General features: G+C 39.6%; 1 protein-coding gene and 1 pseudogene across 2 annotated transcripts; one reads left to right on the plus strand and one right to left on the minus strand.

Annotated features, from left to right (window-relative positions):
• Positions 1–4,267: 4,267 nt before the first annotated feature.
• On the plus strand, positions 4,268–4,781 carry LOC113567859 (annotated as a pseudogene).
• Positions 4,782–11,448: 6,667 nt separating this feature from the next.
• On the minus strand, positions 11,449–17,767 carry chaf1b (chromatin assembly factor 1, subunit B). Of its 2 annotated transcripts, none has more exons than XM_026996203.2 (14): positions 17,675–17,767; positions 16,831–16,963; positions 16,547–16,679; positions 16,176–16,296; positions 15,981–16,084; positions 15,697–15,793; positions 15,516–15,600; positions 15,318–15,411; positions 15,123–15,192; positions 14,810–14,901; positions 14,184–14,343; positions 13,558–14,094; positions 12,119–12,207; positions 11,449–11,804 (listed from the first exon to the last, which is right to left on the minus strand). In XM_026996203.2, exons 2-14 carry the CDS (start codon positions 16,954–16,956, stop codon positions 11,650–11,652), a joined length of 1,863 nt encoding a protein of 620 aa, XP_026852004.1. In that variant the 5' UTR covers positions 16,957–16,963; positions 17,675–17,767; the 3' UTR covers positions 11,449–11,649. The 2 variants fall into 2 exon arrangements, with proteins under 2 accessions (XP_026852004.1, XP_026852013.1); XM_026996212.2 differs by having other exon boundaries at positions 16,831–17,087.
• Positions 17,768–17,985: the final 218 nt, after the last annotated feature.

Below are 17,985 nucleotides of genomic sequence, written 5' to 3' on the forward strand. Positions count from 1 at the left end.
CCATCTGAACTTCATGAAACAGCCAGTTAAAATGCTGATATCACATTACATGATCATGTTGAATGATATTATTTCAAAAAAATTATTTCAGCAGATCAAAATTAAATCAGCTTGACTGATTTTATATAAGGTTGGTAAATTTTTATATCAGTTACCATGACAAACCAACATGATCTTCTCATAACTATTGCTTCAAGTTAACAAATGTTAACGCAGACAGCTGTTTAAACAAATGCTTGTGTCAGCATTTACTGTTAGTCCTATATCGTGATCTACATGTCTAGCGTATTCGCCACATCTAGATTGTTCTCCACTTTTGACATCCTTTAATTTTACACAGAGCAGAAATTCCAATGGATGAAATCTATTACAGAAGTGATCAAAATATGTATTCCTCACTGAACTTGTAGTGCTTATAGGTTACAGTGAATGCAGCATCAAATGCAACCGTGATGAACACTTAAGACATGACATACAGAAGAACAAACTAGACAGACAGAAAACAGAAGAGCAATGACTGCTGGAAAATTACACAAAGGCAAAAAAGATACTGCAGCTCTAACTAAGACATTACAGATGACTATGTATAATGAACGTGGTACAAAGTGGTATAAAAATGAAAGCCTGCTAATTTGGCTAAATAGCGGAGGGATGTGTTGTGTGATTAGCTTTTTAATTGCATTAACTGTCAAGTTGTTTGGAAATGTTGTTGCATGCAACTAGTTTCATGAAAGTTTCACTGTGTAAAGTTAGTCTAAGTGCTGATGCATTTTGCCACTGACATCATGGGAAAATACCACTTACTCATAACAAAAACAGACACAATTTCTAAAGAACTAGTAGAAGCTAATTAAACATTCAGATTTTGGCCTCCAGTAACATACAGGTGTTATAATTCTTGATCTCCTTGTCTGTGAAGACAGTAAGGAATGTCCTAGGAAGTTTCGCTGTCTTTTGCATAATCCAATCAGACCCAAAGGTGTCAAAGCTTGGTGTCCCCTATCTCTGTCAGACAAAAAGGTGTCAGGAATTAAGTGGAGACTGTTTTATTTTTCTGTCAATGTTTGATCAAATATCCCGTGTCCATGTTGTTTATCCTAAATGTACATCCCACACAAACCAACAACCTGCTAGTATACAAAGTGAAGTTATGGGGCCCTTCTTTACAAAGTTCCCTGTGATTGAGGGATTGAGGCAGAACCAACCACAAATCTCAGGCTTCCAGAATGTCTGAGACCCAGATTTTGACAAGCAATTTTATTTTCTGTTAGGGTATACCCTAAAAGTGCTGTTATCCGTAAGTATTAAATGTTTTAGTTCATTTAGAGAAATATCAAATTCTATTTCTGATTCTTTTTGTGGTATTTTAGCTTGAGAAGCTAAATCTTCTGATATTTCTCAATCTTAACCATGATAGTTGAAACTCTGTAGCCCATTATTTATTATTCTTGTTCTGTATGTCTTGACCTAGTTCTGTACTGGTTATTTACTAGTTGCCCACTAGATTGTTCTGGTTTTATTTGATGTTTTTGACTCCAATAATGAGTCAGATTTGAACAGTTCTCTAGACCCCATTAGCTCTAAAGCTCCTGCTATTGGTAACTCCTTTTAGCTTTATTATTCCTGTGTTCTCCAGCTTCTAGCTCTTTTTTTTTTATCTCTCCCACATCCAATGTCTTAAAAAATAAAGCAAAAAAGTGGCAAAGGAAATCATTTTAATTGAGGCAGCACTTAGGGCTGCCTCCGTTAGATTTATGATTTAAAACTATGGGCCCAATTCCTTCAAATGGGCCCGATTCTGTCAAATATTGAGTTAAATGGGTTTCTAATTATAAATATAATTTTGGCAACCAAAGAAAGAATATAAATAATACAAATAATCTCAACGGAAATTTTTCTGATAACTATTTCTAGATGATATGTCATAAATATACTCAGAAACTTGCAATGTTGTTTAAAATCTAAAATGTTGGAAATTTGTAAAATTATTGTCACTGATCATTTTCTTTAACTAGATAGCTGAACCTAAAAAATAAGATTACTGAATTTAGAAATCAAAAGGTGGTTCTAAGTATTTGAAAAGACTGAGGGAAAGGGCAGGCTTTTGCATACCTGATGTAATGGACTATTAGAGTCGTAGAACCTGCCCCACCACCCTCAGGCCCATAAACTCACAAGAGGGTCTTGTGGGGGAGATGAGTGGATCTGATTATTTGCCTGTCAATTTCACTTGTTAAATGTAGATCCGTTAGCTCCTTTTGTGTAAATGTTAATTGAAGGCAAATGTGCAAAAATGCTTGCTGACACTGGCAGTACTTCCTTGCCTGTTATTTCTCTGCCTCTCTGTTGTAAAGTCAATGCTACTGTAGGCATAGGTGTCAGCTATGCCCTTTATCTTTTGAGCATGAACTTCTCACACTAGGCAGCCAAATTAAACCTCTTAGGTCAGGATCTGCTGACTAAGACAAATGCTACAATTCACTGTTCCATGGAAAGTATCTTTCCTGAAGTTCCAACTGTGCATATATCAATTGTCCAGTTGGTGGCATATAGTGACCCTTCTCTTTGCCTTTCTCAGTTCCCTTGATCTCCCAGACCTGAAGATCTAACTGGTATTGCTCCCGTTCTTGCCTCTCAGAAAGAACAAGATAGCATTCCAGTTAACAAAGAAGGGACAGATGAATGGTTTCTCTTTTGCTCCTAATCCTGACAGTATTTTAGATAACATTCCACCTAAAGCCAAATAGTTTTCTCTAGTTGCTTTATGCAACATATTCATTTGTGTGCCTGCTGAACCAGGAGTCATATAGGTAGTCCCATCACCTACTACACTACTCTCACCCTGCTGTTCTTCTTGCTACAGATATTAGCAACTCTGCTCAAGTGGCTGAGCTGGTAACACTCATCAAACTATCTACAACGACTCTAGATATGTCTGGGTGATAGTTTTCAATTATTTTATGCTCTGGTCTTACTGTGGCTTTTCTCACTTGCTCTCATTTCTTATTGCCAGAATCAGAGCTCTATTAGCTACTATTCAGCTGCCTTCTTAGTTAGCTTTAATGGAAAGCCCACAATAAGACCTTTGACCCTGTCTTCAGTGGCAATGCAGGGCAGACTTTGCCAATAAAGAGCCCTTTTACCTTCCCACAACCCAGTCAATTTCTCTCCATGCCTGTTATACCTGAACTTATGTCTCTTAATGGTGCTGCTGCCCATCAAGACATTGGTGGCAACTGCAAGAAATGGGCCTGAGCAGGTTAGAACTGCAAGCTGTATTCTGATGTAGTGGGGCAACCTCTGAGAGGTCATCCAGTGATACCAAACTCTAACTCCTTATCTTGCAGTGACCCATATGAGCAATGGGGGGTAATCATGGTATTTGAAAGATACAGGTATGAACCAGTCTACCTCTCATACACAAAAACATTGTTTAAGCTGTATTGTTTGTCAAAAACAAAATGCAGTGAAACGTCACTTTTAATACTGCCTAAACCAACAGGTTTTTTCAAGTTTACAGATATTACAGATTCGTGCAAAGGCAAAGGTTTCACATTTGTTTTTACCCACAATCTTCTGGAATGGAGTACAAAATGGAGAACTGAAAAATAGGCTGGAAATCAGTCATTATGACTGTCACAGTTCCTGTTTCCTTAATGTCAATGCACTCTGTTCTGAATAAACAGTCCTCAGAACATGGGAGATTCTCACAAGTACTGGTTACAGTATTGACAGAAACTAACTACATGCAAAATAAATGTATACTCATTGGTCAAGGACACACAGACAGCCCTATCAGGCAGTCTCCTCAGCTACAACTTGGACTCTGATTGGTGACTGGGTGACTTCATATATATTCTGCACTGACTGGAAAAGTGAGGCCCTTCTGACAACCTTATCTGCAGTAGAATTTGCCAGCCAAAATAAGTGGATACGCTTCTCTCACTACGTAAAACCCTCCCCACCCTGGAAATGATTCTACTGAATATTATTCCAAAGGGAGCAAGTGAACATTTCATGGGAATATAACAGTGAGTGAAGTGCTAGTATCCTCTCTTCAATGACCCTCCACTTCCTCGCACTGATCCAAAGTTGTTTCAAAAATCTAGAAGAAAGAAGAACAAAAACAAACATTGAAACAAGGGTAGAAAAATTAATAAAAATTAATCATGTGTGTTTGTATACTCACTAATAGCTCCTCAGCCAGGATGTTTTCCCAGTATAGCATAATTCTTTCTGCTATTGTTGCACCAATATTTAGTGCTTAATGTCACTAAATGTTGTCTTTTTGTCCACATATTCCCATCTCTTCTTGAGTCAGAGTTGATAGTAGTATCCCAATTTAAGCCTGAGCACCTGCATCAAGAATACTATGAATTAACAAGGTTGCATGACATAAGAATGAGCATAAGGATGAGAGAGACATGATAAAAGCCACCAAGCTGCTGAAAGATGTACAAGTTCTGGGTCAACCAGCATCCCCAGTCCTACCTGTTCCCTGGCTCACCTGGTGGAACCTCTTATGAGAGATATGAATGCTACGAGGTTCCTGAATGGCATCTGGATTGCTGGCACACCTCTGAGAAGGCCATGTACAATGACTACTTCTCCAATAGAGAGCAGTGGAAGAATCTGCAAGTCCAGAGCTGTGACAGCGAGGTCCCACAGTTGCAGGAGGAAAGACACCCAAATCGGAGGCTCTGCCACCAGCCAGGGAGGAGGGTGTCCTCCCCTCACTGTGGCAGCAGTTTGTGACACGCCCTAGAGAGCAGCCCACGTAGGCTGTCTCTACACACATGGGTGCAATAGGGATGAGCACGCTGCGAACCATGCAGACCTACACTGCATTCCTGTCCATCTCCTCCATTTACTCACCTGGGATCCTTCTGTTCCTCCATACCATGTGTGCTCTGAATGCACTTACCACTGTTGTCCAGAAATGCACTCCATGAAGTGCAAGCAGAGTAATGGGGAAACAGCTCAACACTGACCTCAATGGTGCAGGCTCTTTACTAGTACCAAGAATAAGAAAATCTACCACAGGGGGCAGAGCCTTTTCCTATAAAGCTCCCACACTATGGGTGCACCTTTCACACCTTCCTGTAAATGTTTGAGACTCAGACACAGTCTCAATATTTAAAGCTATGCTGAAAACCTATCTGTGCAGTCAGGCATTTTATTAACCAATTCCCATCTTGAGTAAAGGTGTAGAGCTGGGGGTCCATAAGTATCGAGAGTTGTGGTAAACTGAAATGTTATGACGCTGTCACTTCACCTCCGTTTTGTCATTCAGGTTTGTTGACTGAGAGCAGTGGACTGCTGATGTTCGTGAGTGCTCTCATGCCTGTGTTTCCTTCTGGCTCTTTCCTTTTAGCTGTGCTGCCATAGCTAGATCTGCCAGAGTTCATCATTGCACATTACAGTTCCCTAATTTACACACCCTTGTAGCCAGACATGCCTAATCTAGTCTCTCTTTCTGCAGAGGTACACCTAATCCTGATGTTACTGAGCCTCAAGCCATTTTAGCTGCCATGGCTATTCCTGATGTCCCCTGCTGTAGCCCACCACACCTCCACCCCAGCCAATTACTCTCTATTGTCCTTAATGGACATTCTCTTGCAGAATGTCATGATGTTATTGAGCCTCTACCTGTCTCAGCTGCCATGGCTACTCCAACCACCCCCTGATGTGCCCTCCTCTAGCCCATCACACCTCCACCCTAGCCATCCCTTAATGGATGTTCTCTGTGCACACCATCGGAACAAGACTAGGTCCTCTAGACAGTTGGACTAGACATTAATTGCTTATTTTTTCATTTTATATTTAAAATTGTCATTATTGTGGTGACTGTTGTCGGCCAGAGGAGGATGGGCTCTCCTTTGATTCTTGGTTCCTCTCAAGGTTTCTTCCTCATGTTCTAGGGAGTTTTTCCTTGCCACTGTTGACCTTGGCTTGCTCACCGGGGGCTTGGACTTGGACATTTGTAAAGATGCTTTGTGATATCTGTTGTAAAAAGTGCTATATAAATAAATTTTGATTGATTTTGATTGTTTTGTTGTGTATATGTAACCTGTAGGCAAGAAGATGTAAGTGAAATGGAAATGGAAACTTGTGTTCAGAGTTAAACTTATTGTGAGGTAATTTATTCGATTCTTCAAGACACGTTTTAGCTATGTTGAACATTTCCTTCTGACCTAAGGGTAAAATGTATTATTTCCCATATAACACCACTCAAACCACACTGTAGAATAAGTCACTGTTGAATATTAACAAGCTTTTCTCAACAGAATTGTCATGCAATACCTTACTTTTAATTTATTTGAATATGCTCCTACACAGCAAAGACTGCATTATAGTGAGCCATTTCACAACTACTCCATCAAGTTTTGACCTCTTGTACTCATTTCCGAATGACCTAGGTAACTTTGGATACAACATCCTCTGTTTTGTATTCTTGGGCCTGGTTATCCTGGTTGTTTTCCCTATGCACAATCTGAAGGTACCACAATTTTGTACCAATTTGTACCCATTTTGTAATACCATTCAAATGTACAATCAATTAAATGCAAAATTAAACATCCTGGGACCTCACAGACTCTACATTGTTTAAGAAGGAGGCAAAAATGCTTCAGAAAGGTTCAGCTAATCCCAAGACATAGATCAAAGAACTAGTGAAGAAGGTAGAGCCATTAGGTACCATTGTATTTACATCTGCCAATAACAAAGCCTTCTTACAATGGCCTAACAAGATGGCATACAAGGAAGAAACTTCTACTGGAGTAGAATAAAACCCCAATCAGTCACCAGGATAAAGACTTCGGTTTTCAGAGGAATGTTCTCTTCCATATGAAACAAAAAATTAAATTGTTTATTCATAATCACCACTATATATTGAGAAAAAAAATGGTAAGGCTTTTAACGCAAAGAGGCATGAGGATGGCATCATCATGACATGGGAGCAGTTTGCTATAAAAGAGACCGGTACAATTCAGAACATGGATTGTAAAGAGGGAGAATTATAATGAAATGCTGAAGCATAACCTCAGGAAATAATCCAAAAAGTTCAAATTGATCACAGCTAAATATTGTAGCAGTACAATGATCCTAAATTGTTATTCAAAGTTGTGACAAATGGCTTAAAGAAACCAAAATAAAAAGTATTGGAGCAGCTATCAGAAAACACTGACCTGAATCCAACAGAAAAGTTATGGAGTGAACAGAACAAGCTTATTCATTCAAAGAGAATCACAAACATGAGTAAGTTACGCCAGTGCTGTCAGGAGAAGGAGCAAAAATTAGGGCAAAACATTGTGGGAAGCTTCTGGAAGACTAGTCCAAAGTGTTTGACTGAAATGGCAAAAGCCACCAAACCAAAAACCACCGAATGTATGACATGTTAACGCCAGAAAATGTGTAAAATGGTATTTCATTCCTGTTCGTTAAATGCCCATAGCGATCATCTGCGCGCTCTTTCCAAGATGAAAGCAAATAAAAGATCCCCAGCAAGCGAGAAATGACCAACCTCGGTCATGACATCCGTAGTTCGTTGTAAACTGCCTGAGGCGACGGCTTCAGTAGTTCTAAATCAAGACAGAGCAGCAAAAAATCTCTCCTCAGTCTACATCCGTTTATGGTTTCTTTGTAACACCTTGGCGTATTCCTACTATTGCTGTTGAAAATTTTTGCCATTATGCTAACTCCAAGCAGACCAAAAATTATTTACCGTCGAACAGGTTCAGGTATTTTTGCAGAAAGGCGTTAGATTATGAATCGCTAACGTCATATGCAAATGAGGACCAAACACAGATTACCACATATCGAGCAAACTGTAAAATACGCCAGCAATCCACTTTTGTTTTATGAACTTGACCTACTGTATGTCCCCACTGTAGTATGTAAATCCTAAAATTTCTCATGACTTCCATATTGAAACTACACTCTATGGAAATAAACAGCTATGTACATCTAGCTGACACGTTTATCCAAAGCAATTTACAATTATGACTGAGTACAACTTGAGCAATTGAGGGTTAAGGGCCTTGCTCAGGGGCCCAACAGTGGAAACCTGTTAGTGGTGGGGCTTGAACCCGCAACCTTCCGATTACAAGTCAAGTAATCGGAATCTGCCTGTGGTAACCTACACTAAACGTGAAAAATTGAGTTTGAAAGTCTTTAGTTTTGGGGTAATAAACTTTTGGCCTCACAAGTATATGGCACATCTGTGTAACCTCAAACTACCCGTGTATAAGCAGCCGTCATTCCACGATGCAGTGTGTGCAGGCAGGACTGAGACACTGGTAGCGGTCCAGGATGAATGGGGTTCTTAATGCCCCATGCCCTAATATGTCCTTAATGTCACATACTACTGGTGCACTGAAAGAAGAATGCTGTGTCATTTTCGGTGTTTAACACCAAAGCTGCCTCCACGGGGTCCAGATATCTTTTAGAGTGTAGTGTCTTCCAATTCCATCTGAATAAGAAATTATGCAGAGATAATGTGAAGGAATGTTTAATTGACTAGGCTATTTTATACACAATTAACCTGAAAACTCATCAATCAATTACCAGTTTAAAATGATGAAGTGCAAGCAAAAACAAGATGGTCCAAAATATGAGGATTATTAGAATAATCTCCATGTAAATCATGAGATACCTCTTAATTAATATGCAGTTATCAAACTTTGAAAAGTGTCAATGATTTGTCAATACTTTTGCCAAACTAAAACTGAGCATAATAAGTGCTGTTATTTAAAAACATTAAAACACACATCTGTGATTTTCCTATTCCAGCCTTCGGTCAACAGGGGGTTATCCATAAACATTTCCTTTCTCTCATTAACTATGACTCTGTGAGTAACAACACTGGCCGCTGCCTTTAGAATGTACAACCAACTGATCTCTACTGTGAGTAGGTGAGGCTGTAAGTATCCTGCCCTTTTTAACCTTTACTAACTGGGTAGACCAAACTGAGACAGATCGAAGAGGATATGAATAGAACATGGAAAATAAAACAATGACCTTTATTTATTATGACAATTCAATTGAATTTTTCTATTGAAAAAAAATGTTATTGACAAAATTCTATTGAATTTGCACATATATACACTAGAAAATGATTCAAATAATTGAAAGCCAAATGTGCTATTTGAAAACAATGTTGCAACAGTATAATAGCAGAAGTATTTCCTGACCAGCTCATTACTAAGTTATCCAGCAGGAAAACCCTTTCATGACACACACACACACACACACACACACACATATATATATATATATATATATTTATATATATATATATATATATATATATATATATATATATTGTGCATCTAACTCCCCCCCACTCCTTTATAAGTAGTGAATCATAGATGCTTTCTTACACCGAACACCCTTTTCTGTTGGTGAGTTTACTTTTCATGCCATAGGATGCACATGTAGTATTGATCCATTTTATCTTAGTTACGATCTAATGGGTCTGTCAATAGCACTTTTTATTTCAGTTCCAAAATTACATTTAGTTTCAAAGTGCTTTATATAGGACAGATTAACCATTAAAGTTTATATATGTGATTATGGTTCAAGTAAAATAAGCTATATTTAGGGCAGTGTAAAAGGATGCATTACATATTCTCTGCCCTATTTGTTTTTTTGTTTTGAGAGAGAGAGTGAGAATGAGAGAGAGAGAGAGAGTGCAAGTCAGTCAATTTTTTAAAGAAACTAAAAGAATGTGCATGACCCAAATGTTTTTTCTTGCCCCATCACACCTGATTTAACGTTAAAAGGTTTAACTGGGCGATATGCACTTATGATACAACTGATCCAAAATATCAGCTACGAATGTTTTATGAAAACATTTTTGCATAGCCTACTGGTTTGGTTACATAAAATACAAGAAAGGGACAGTATGCTTTATTTTTTGTTGTAATATTTTATATTTACTGGAGTTTCATACAATATGCAAGATCACACTATAAAAAAAAGACTAGTAGATAAAAACAAACAAAAAAGGTGAACGTATTTGAAAAGTAGTGGGAATAGCCCATAAATATTATTTAGCAAAAAATAGCTTTCAAAATTCCAGAATTACATCACCTTAGATAATAGTTCTGCAACATAAAAAACAAACCAATTTCTAGGTTCAAATTAAATTGGCAATAGGCATGACAACTGTTATCAGAAGCAGACTAGGCATGCAAGCATAACAGAAGTATGCCAATCTGAACCTGGAACCAAAAACCAGTCCTGAAATTTGGTTAATAAATAGTTTATGTAACTGTGTTGACGTAAGACTTAAAAAGTACTGGATTAAGTTTGAGACATATTGCAACAAGTGTCTCGAGGTAAGAAGTGTAGGAAATATGGGAGGGTGTGCATAAGGATGCACTTCAAAGCAGAACTTCTCATAAAAAAAGAAAATTTCTAGTGGATTTCTACTAATGACTGAAAACGTAGAGTAAAGCACCACTGATACTTTATTAAATCATGTCTTTAAATCCCTCATTAGAAGTACAATGCCACTAAGATATTTTTATTGTGCTACAGACTTATGAAATAACATGCTGTTTAGCCACTGTAATACAAATATTCATATTTAACAAAAACAAAATTGGCAGACAATCACAGGTTTTGCATTTGTTTGCTCCCAGCTGAGGAAATTTTAAAGTACTTTAAGCAACCTGGTTCCTGATGGGAAGTCCCACAGAAAAATGCCGGTCATTTTAAAAAGACTATAGAAACCTTATAACCTATAGGAACGCACCTATTAAAAACCAAAGGCAGAAGACTGCTAAATACAATTCAGTCATACTTTGTGGATTCCTCTTGCCAGGTTGCATTATCTTGGATTACATGCCCACCTTAGGTTACACAAATTTTTGGATAAAGACATCAACGATATCAAAAACTGACAATTCCAAAGTACAAGTGAGACAAATTATTTAATGAAGACTTTCAGCACAGTATAGGTTGGCAGCTTCATTATTCAATATCAAAAACCACTCAAAGTCCTGTCCACAGAAACGCTAATGCAACCTCATGACGCCTACAGACTTCTTATTCCGTCCCAAGGTTGATTCTACAACCACAGGGGGTGATCATCTGTTCTCTTTCTGTACAGACTAATCTGTCTTTTCTCACAGAGAGAGTGGTTCATCTGAGGCCACCGGCAACACATACCAAGAACAGTGAGCGCCATCTTTAAGAGCCACTGTGTACTGATGACACGTGGCTCAACTGGGCTATGAATTTTAGCTTCAGATAGGAATTCCTAAAACTAGTCAAACTTTCCATTTCACTTCTGTAATTCCCACTTTGAAATCAATAACAAATCTATTTTATGTTTTATAAATGCTTTTAAACACATACAAATAGGTCATATAAAACCCCTAAAATTATAAATAAATGCATCATGAAGCTTGCAACGTAGACTTCTTAGAAGTACTCTGTTGATGTTTTACTCTTATGGTCATGAAAACCTTGGCTCACTCCAAAAGTCTGTTGGCGAGTCACAACTCATGTACAAGTCCATTAATCTGTGCGAGTCCATGTGCACATTGGCTCCATGCATTTTAAAGAAGGTCTTGTGTTCATAAGCACATAAACGAACGTCAATTATAAACATGGGGCAAACTCGTTGCTGCTCCAGGCGAGTTAAGGATCGATGCACTTGCTGCTGGATTCTACGGTTTGTGAGTGCTCACTGCTTTGGGCCAACATGTCAGCACTCTGGTCTAGAGCTCCATCAGTCTTCGGCCGCTTGAATTCCGGCGGCTTGCACATTGGGTCACTAGGAGGAGATGGTCTCTCTAAATGAAATGAGAGGTTTATTTGTGATTGATTGATTGATTGATTGATTGATTGAGATAGATAGATAGATAGATAGATAGATAGATAGATAGATAGATAGATAGATAGATAGATAGAGAGATAGATAGAGAGATAGATAGAGAGATAGACACAGAGACCTTTTGCACACTAGATAAGTTAAAAGGGATTCACTTCTCAACACCACCACAGCATGGTAATTTTTTACATAGTGCTTTACAGCACAAATATTTGTTTGTTGATGAAAAGAAAGAAAGAAAGAAAAAAGACCCAAGCTAACATAATAACCACTAACCGTGTTTGGCTTTCTCAGTGGAGGATGGAGGGATGGCGTTTTGTGAGGAAGGTGGAGATCTGGGAATAACTGGTGTTAGCGAAATTCGCCTACAAGGAAAACACAAAAAAGAAAGACAGAAAGAAGGAAAGAAAGATGAAAGAGACAGCGAAAGAAAGAACAAACTGTTTAATATTTAGGGATTATACAAATACACCCTCAAATCATACTTTCAATGTGAAATGTACCATCAACTAGATAACATGCTGACAATAGCAAGAATTGTTTCAGAAATGCTGAGAATCTAAGTCATGGCTGTTAATGGCACTTAGAAAACAAATGTCCTTCGACAATAAATAAATAAATAGAGAAATCTAAAAATGCTTACAACACAACACCCAGTCAAAATCTATAGTGCCAAACTGTAAAATTGTTGCCTGCACATCAAACTACTGCCAATAGGTAAAACTAGAGGAATTACACTTTGAATGTAATGTTACCATTCTCATACAGGGGAACTGGGTATAATGCCAGCACCTGAATGCAGCAGAAGCAGACGTGATATGCACTGGACATTACTGATATAGCAGCCAGTGAGCGGGTTCAGCCACACTGTGTGAGCTTTTGCAGGCCAATGTAGGTGTGGCAAAGTCAAGCCGTATTGGGATCACAGTATGGACACACACAAAAAACCTACACAATTTTATGGCTACTAGAGATTTTGATGTCCCCTATTCCAGGCAAGTACATTCTTCACTGTGATATGTCAATGCCAAGCCGTTAGCTTCTCTTCCAAACTTCTGTGACGGTCATAACTGTCTGCAGTCTGCTGCTGACGTCACATCACAACAGGGTGTAGCACCCCCTGCAGGAATGCTGGTACTGCATCCAGTGGACACAAGGCATTCAATTCTGAGGATATGAAGTCTTATAGTATGAAGTGAGTGGGCTGGGACGTATGTAAAATGATTTGGCAAAGGATATTTGACATCTTATCCTGTGTGTAATTACAACAGACCCACCCAATCAGTTTCTTTCTCATGTCCGACAAGAATATTAGGTGTAGTGACTTAGTTATTTTACCTTAAGGTAAAGGTAAGCTTATTACCTTTCTTAGATAATGAATGTCACTGCCAAACCATTTCAGTAATGGCTCAAGCAAACACCATTAAAGTTTAGTGAAAGCATTCTACTGTCATAACATTTTGCAATGCTCCACATTTTCACTGTATAGAATGTAATGAACATTTCCTTCGACCAACAAATTCTTCTACTGAAACAATACTGTCAAAGATCGCCCTGATCAAATGGAGTTCAATTGAACACAGGCAGCTCTCTGTCTGATGCCATCATTTCATGAATGATGTCAATTAAACATTTACTGGAAATGTATTTTAATGCGGTCAAAAACTAATAATTGCAAATCTAAATGTACCCCAGATACAAACATGCTCCCCTACCTTGGAGTGGGTCCTTTACGTACAGTGGCATTTTTTACACCGATGGGTCCGAGGGGGGTATTTGGGTCAATTTTAGGTGAGAGGGGTCCCTGAACAGACAGTGGAGTGGAGGGGGCAGACTTATTTACACTACTGGCAGGAGCAGCTGGGGTCACAGGGGACTTCAGGGTGCTGGATTTGCTCCAGCCCTCCAGGGTATTAAGTGGGATACGTCTGGGCTGGGGCTTGGCCTTTAAGGCTTGTGGGGTACGCTTGTCTTCAGGAGCAGGAACACTAAGAGTCTTGATGGGGACAGTAGCAGGAGAAACCTCTTTCTCCTTCTCCTGGGTGATGGGTGTGTTGGCACGGGGCACAGGTGACGCTGTTCGACCGCTGGCTAGAGTTCTCTTTCCCTTCTTCTCAGTGCCACTGACTGGGGTGATGAAGTCCAGTGGGGGGCGCTCCTTCAAAGGGGTACCGAGCTCCAGCTCCTCGAACGACACAAAAGAGCAGTAGCCATCCGTTGAGGACACGGCCAAGAAAGAGCCATCACGAGACCTGTAGGGACATGGTTGAAAGAGGAGACATCAGTATATGTAACATTTCAGTGAAGTAAGTGGGCGTGCGTGCGTGCGTATGTGTGTTACCAGCTGAGGTCACTGAGGGTGTGGTAGTGGATGTTGGACACATAACCAAATGGCAGTGTCTGTTGGGTGTCATAGAGATAGACTGAGTCTTCAGATGCAACAGCAAACACCAGTCGATAGGGCAACTGGAACATATTGGGCAGTGGCTGCAAAGATCCATCTACGAATAACAGAAAATGCATATTGGCCATGTTCTGAAGCACATTTATTTTGGGCACTACTTTATTTTAATAGCCATCAACATTACGTGCTTGGATAAGGCCCAAACTCCTGTCATCAATGCTTTTATGCCTTTCTGTAAACCTAAAGTCCCATTAATAATTATCTTTGGCCCACTGCTAAGTCTTACATCCTGTTACTAATCCAATTCTTGCCATGACAATAATTTAGCTAAAGTTTGTGTCCAGTGTATGGCTATAACCACATAAAAGTCTTATGAATGAACCCCCAACATTTCCTTTGACCAGCATATAGATGATATAGAATTTAGAATAGCAACAAAGCTTTACTCAAACCACCTATGCATTATATGGTTTTAAATGCACACCTACATGCCAGTCGTAGTGGAGTATACACTTATACTTTAGCATAATTAATCATAATTAGACATGATGGAAGGGACATACCTTCTTCCTTCTTGGTTCTGAGATCAAAGTAGACAGGGCAGCAACGCACAGCCAGAGTTGCTTTGCTGGGACAGGGCAGATGGGCTGTGGGTCTGAGAGACCACACACACGCACGCATGCACGTGCACACATACACATTACAAAGGCCCAGCGATAGAGCAGAATAAAACAGAATAAGACCTAGCAGTAAATCAAGCAAAAATATGCAAAGGTAATGGTCAGTATGGAAGATATTAAAGAATGCTGAAACAGCTTAATACACAACACCGCTGCCAGCTCTTAAAGGCATAAACAATAATAACAAAAACAACACCTCTTTAAGCTCTTCCTAGAGAAGACATAGGTGGTGTTTGTGACGTTTTCTCCTGTCTCCACACAACCAGCTGAAAACACATACAAAATCGCATCACACCCCCAAACCCACCTATGCACGCAGTGTGAAGTATATTTTAGAACATCTAGAATTTACAGGTTCCTTTTCATCACTTGATAAACACAACAATCATACCAGGAGCAAGAAGGAAAGATCCGTCAGGTGTGAAGGTGAGACGTCTGAAGAAAGACCGCATACTGTCATCATGGAACATCCTGTAGTTCTTTACCTGTGGAGACGTCTTGATATTACGCCGATTTCAAGTGACAGTAAAGCTTACAGACTTGCCACTGAACTTAATCTTTAGCTATATAATTGTTTTGCTGCACTGACCTCTCCCTCCACAGTGGAGCCTGATGTCATCTTACTCACACTGCAGGACTTTTTCCTGCTCTGTGAGCTGTATACACGCATAACTCTGAAAGGGAGGCTGGGATTAGGTGCTCAGTACTTACAATGCAATTAGGGGCCCCAATACCCTCAGTAAAGACAAACACATACACATAAGCATTACCTATCACAGCTAAGTGTGCAAATGTACTGCCCTAGAGGGTCCCAGGTCACACCCTGCACATAGCTCTTATGGTCATTGAAGATGCACATTTTCTGACCTGCATGAAATACCACACACAAGTGAGAGAAGGCCAACAAAGGCCTCCGTCAGTACTCTCAAACCTTAGCTGATACGAAGACTGCATTCCATTCCCAAACAATGAGTGATTTTATAGATGGATTTAGCTTAAGTCGTAAACATTTCTGAGCACAGTTGAAACAAAATCATAATGTATTGTTTCATACTCTTTTGGATGTCCCACATGATGGCAGTATTGTCCACAGAACCTGAAACCAGGAAATTCCCATCAATGGTCCAAGATATGTCATATACATCCTCAATATGCCCCCTGGAATGTACAAACAGCAAATGTTTCTCAAGATGTTTTACAGTAAGTAAACTAAAGTTCGAAAATTGAAAGGCTGTAATGTGTGCGTGACCTCAGAGTCTTCACTACATTCCAGCTTTCCTTGTTAAGATGAGCATCCTCATCGTCCTGGAAAACTGGGATCTGTTCAGGCTCTTTGCTGTCATTCAGCTTCCATAGTAAAATAGATGCATCTAAATAAACACAAACAGTGCAACACTAACACTAGTATCTTTATACTTGAATGTGGCTTATTATGTATCTATTACATACTGCAAACAATTAGTCATATTAGTAGACCTATGAGAGTTAAATGCATGAATGTAAATTGACAGTATGATTGAACTAGGGTGCTCAACTGTTCTCTTGATTTGGAGTTAATGCCCTGTACTTCTGTATTACCAGCCCTACAAGTGAACTACAGTGTTTCTGTATGACACTCACCATCTCCCCCTGAGGCAAGGAGCTCTGAGGTTGGGGAGAATCGCACAACGTTTACTGCTTTTGTGTGTCTTGCTAAGTTTGACAGGAACTCCACTACAGCCTTTCCATCAGGGCCACGGTCGACACGCCACATCTAGGGAAATGCAGAGGTAAGAAGTGATAGGAAAAATCACATTTAACAAAAGTGGCTAGTATTTTGATTGCTTATGCATTTCAGGCCACTTTAACTCCCCAGTTGTAAATGATATGTGGTCACATGCTATGTTTTAGGGACGCTCACTCACCCGCACAGTTGTGTCCACTCCAGCGGTGGCCAAGCGGTCAATCCGGCCCTCTGCATTTTGTTGGAAATCCAGACTGTACACTGGCTCCTTGTTGTGCCAGGCGATCTCACACGTTACCACCTTCATCCTGATACTAACAGACGGCAAAATATGCCAAAGAGGGGCTGATATGAAGAGAACGGGGAGCGGCTAGTCTCCAAGGCGATCCCCCTGAGGGAGAAGTGCAACGGGACCAGCACTGGACGGACAGTGAAACCCTGAACACAAGGGCCCAGCCAGCTGGATAAATAACGTTGTGTAGTATAAGGCAGGCATGCATGCATAAGAAGCGCTGTAGGACCAATTAGCTTATCAGTTATCAGTCGTAACACAAAGTTAACAAAAAAGTTACATACAGCTAAGTAACTGAAAAGGTAAACAACTGGCACAGGAAATATATTGAAAAGGAAAAGTTATTGAGCGAACCTAGCGAGCGTAGTTATAATCTTAATGACTACAGCATAGCTAGCGTCAGAAACATACCACCGCATAACTGGGGAATAAAATACCCCTAAAATGCCAGTTTAACGTCAGTCAGTGATTGATTGTTCATTTACTGGCCAAGCAAAAATGAAAAAAACAAAACAAAACCAACAACCCCAAAACATTTAAGTCATTAGGCTATTTATATGCTTTCTCATCATGTTTTTTCCCCCACAAACAGCAGCTAGCCTGCAGGCTAGGGGCTATTCCACTGTTGCGCAAAAGTCGCTGTCCTTTTTTATTGTTACGTATGCATCGAATCGTTCCTAAGAAGCACGCAATAATTAGTTCAAACTTACAAGCAACGGTAAATGCAACTTACAGTCAAGGCAACAACAGTTAAAAAAGCTCCTGTACGTGAACAGAGTAGCTATCCCGCTTTCTCTTCGCTCACTTCCACCAAAACACCTTTTCCCGCCCTCGTTTGATTTAGTTGTTCCGGCTTCCCCTTGCCAGACTGTTCAACTAACACACACAGAACACAGAGTGGTGGGCTTTGTGCGTAAAAATACTTGTATGTTAATTTATGTGTCTTGATAAAATTCCACACGGTTATTGTGACTTTATGAAATCTATTCAACACGCATTCAAGTAACCTAGAGATTATGATAATAAAATGAGTGGATCGCGCTG

The sequence above is a fragment of the Electrophorus electricus genome, chromosome 25, assembly GCF_013358815.1.
Source record: "Electrophorus electricus isolate fEleEle1 chromosome 25, fEleEle1.pri, whole genome shotgun sequence".
NCBI lineage: Eukaryota > Metazoa > Chordata > Actinopteri > Gymnotiformes > Gymnotidae > Electrophorus > Electrophorus electricus.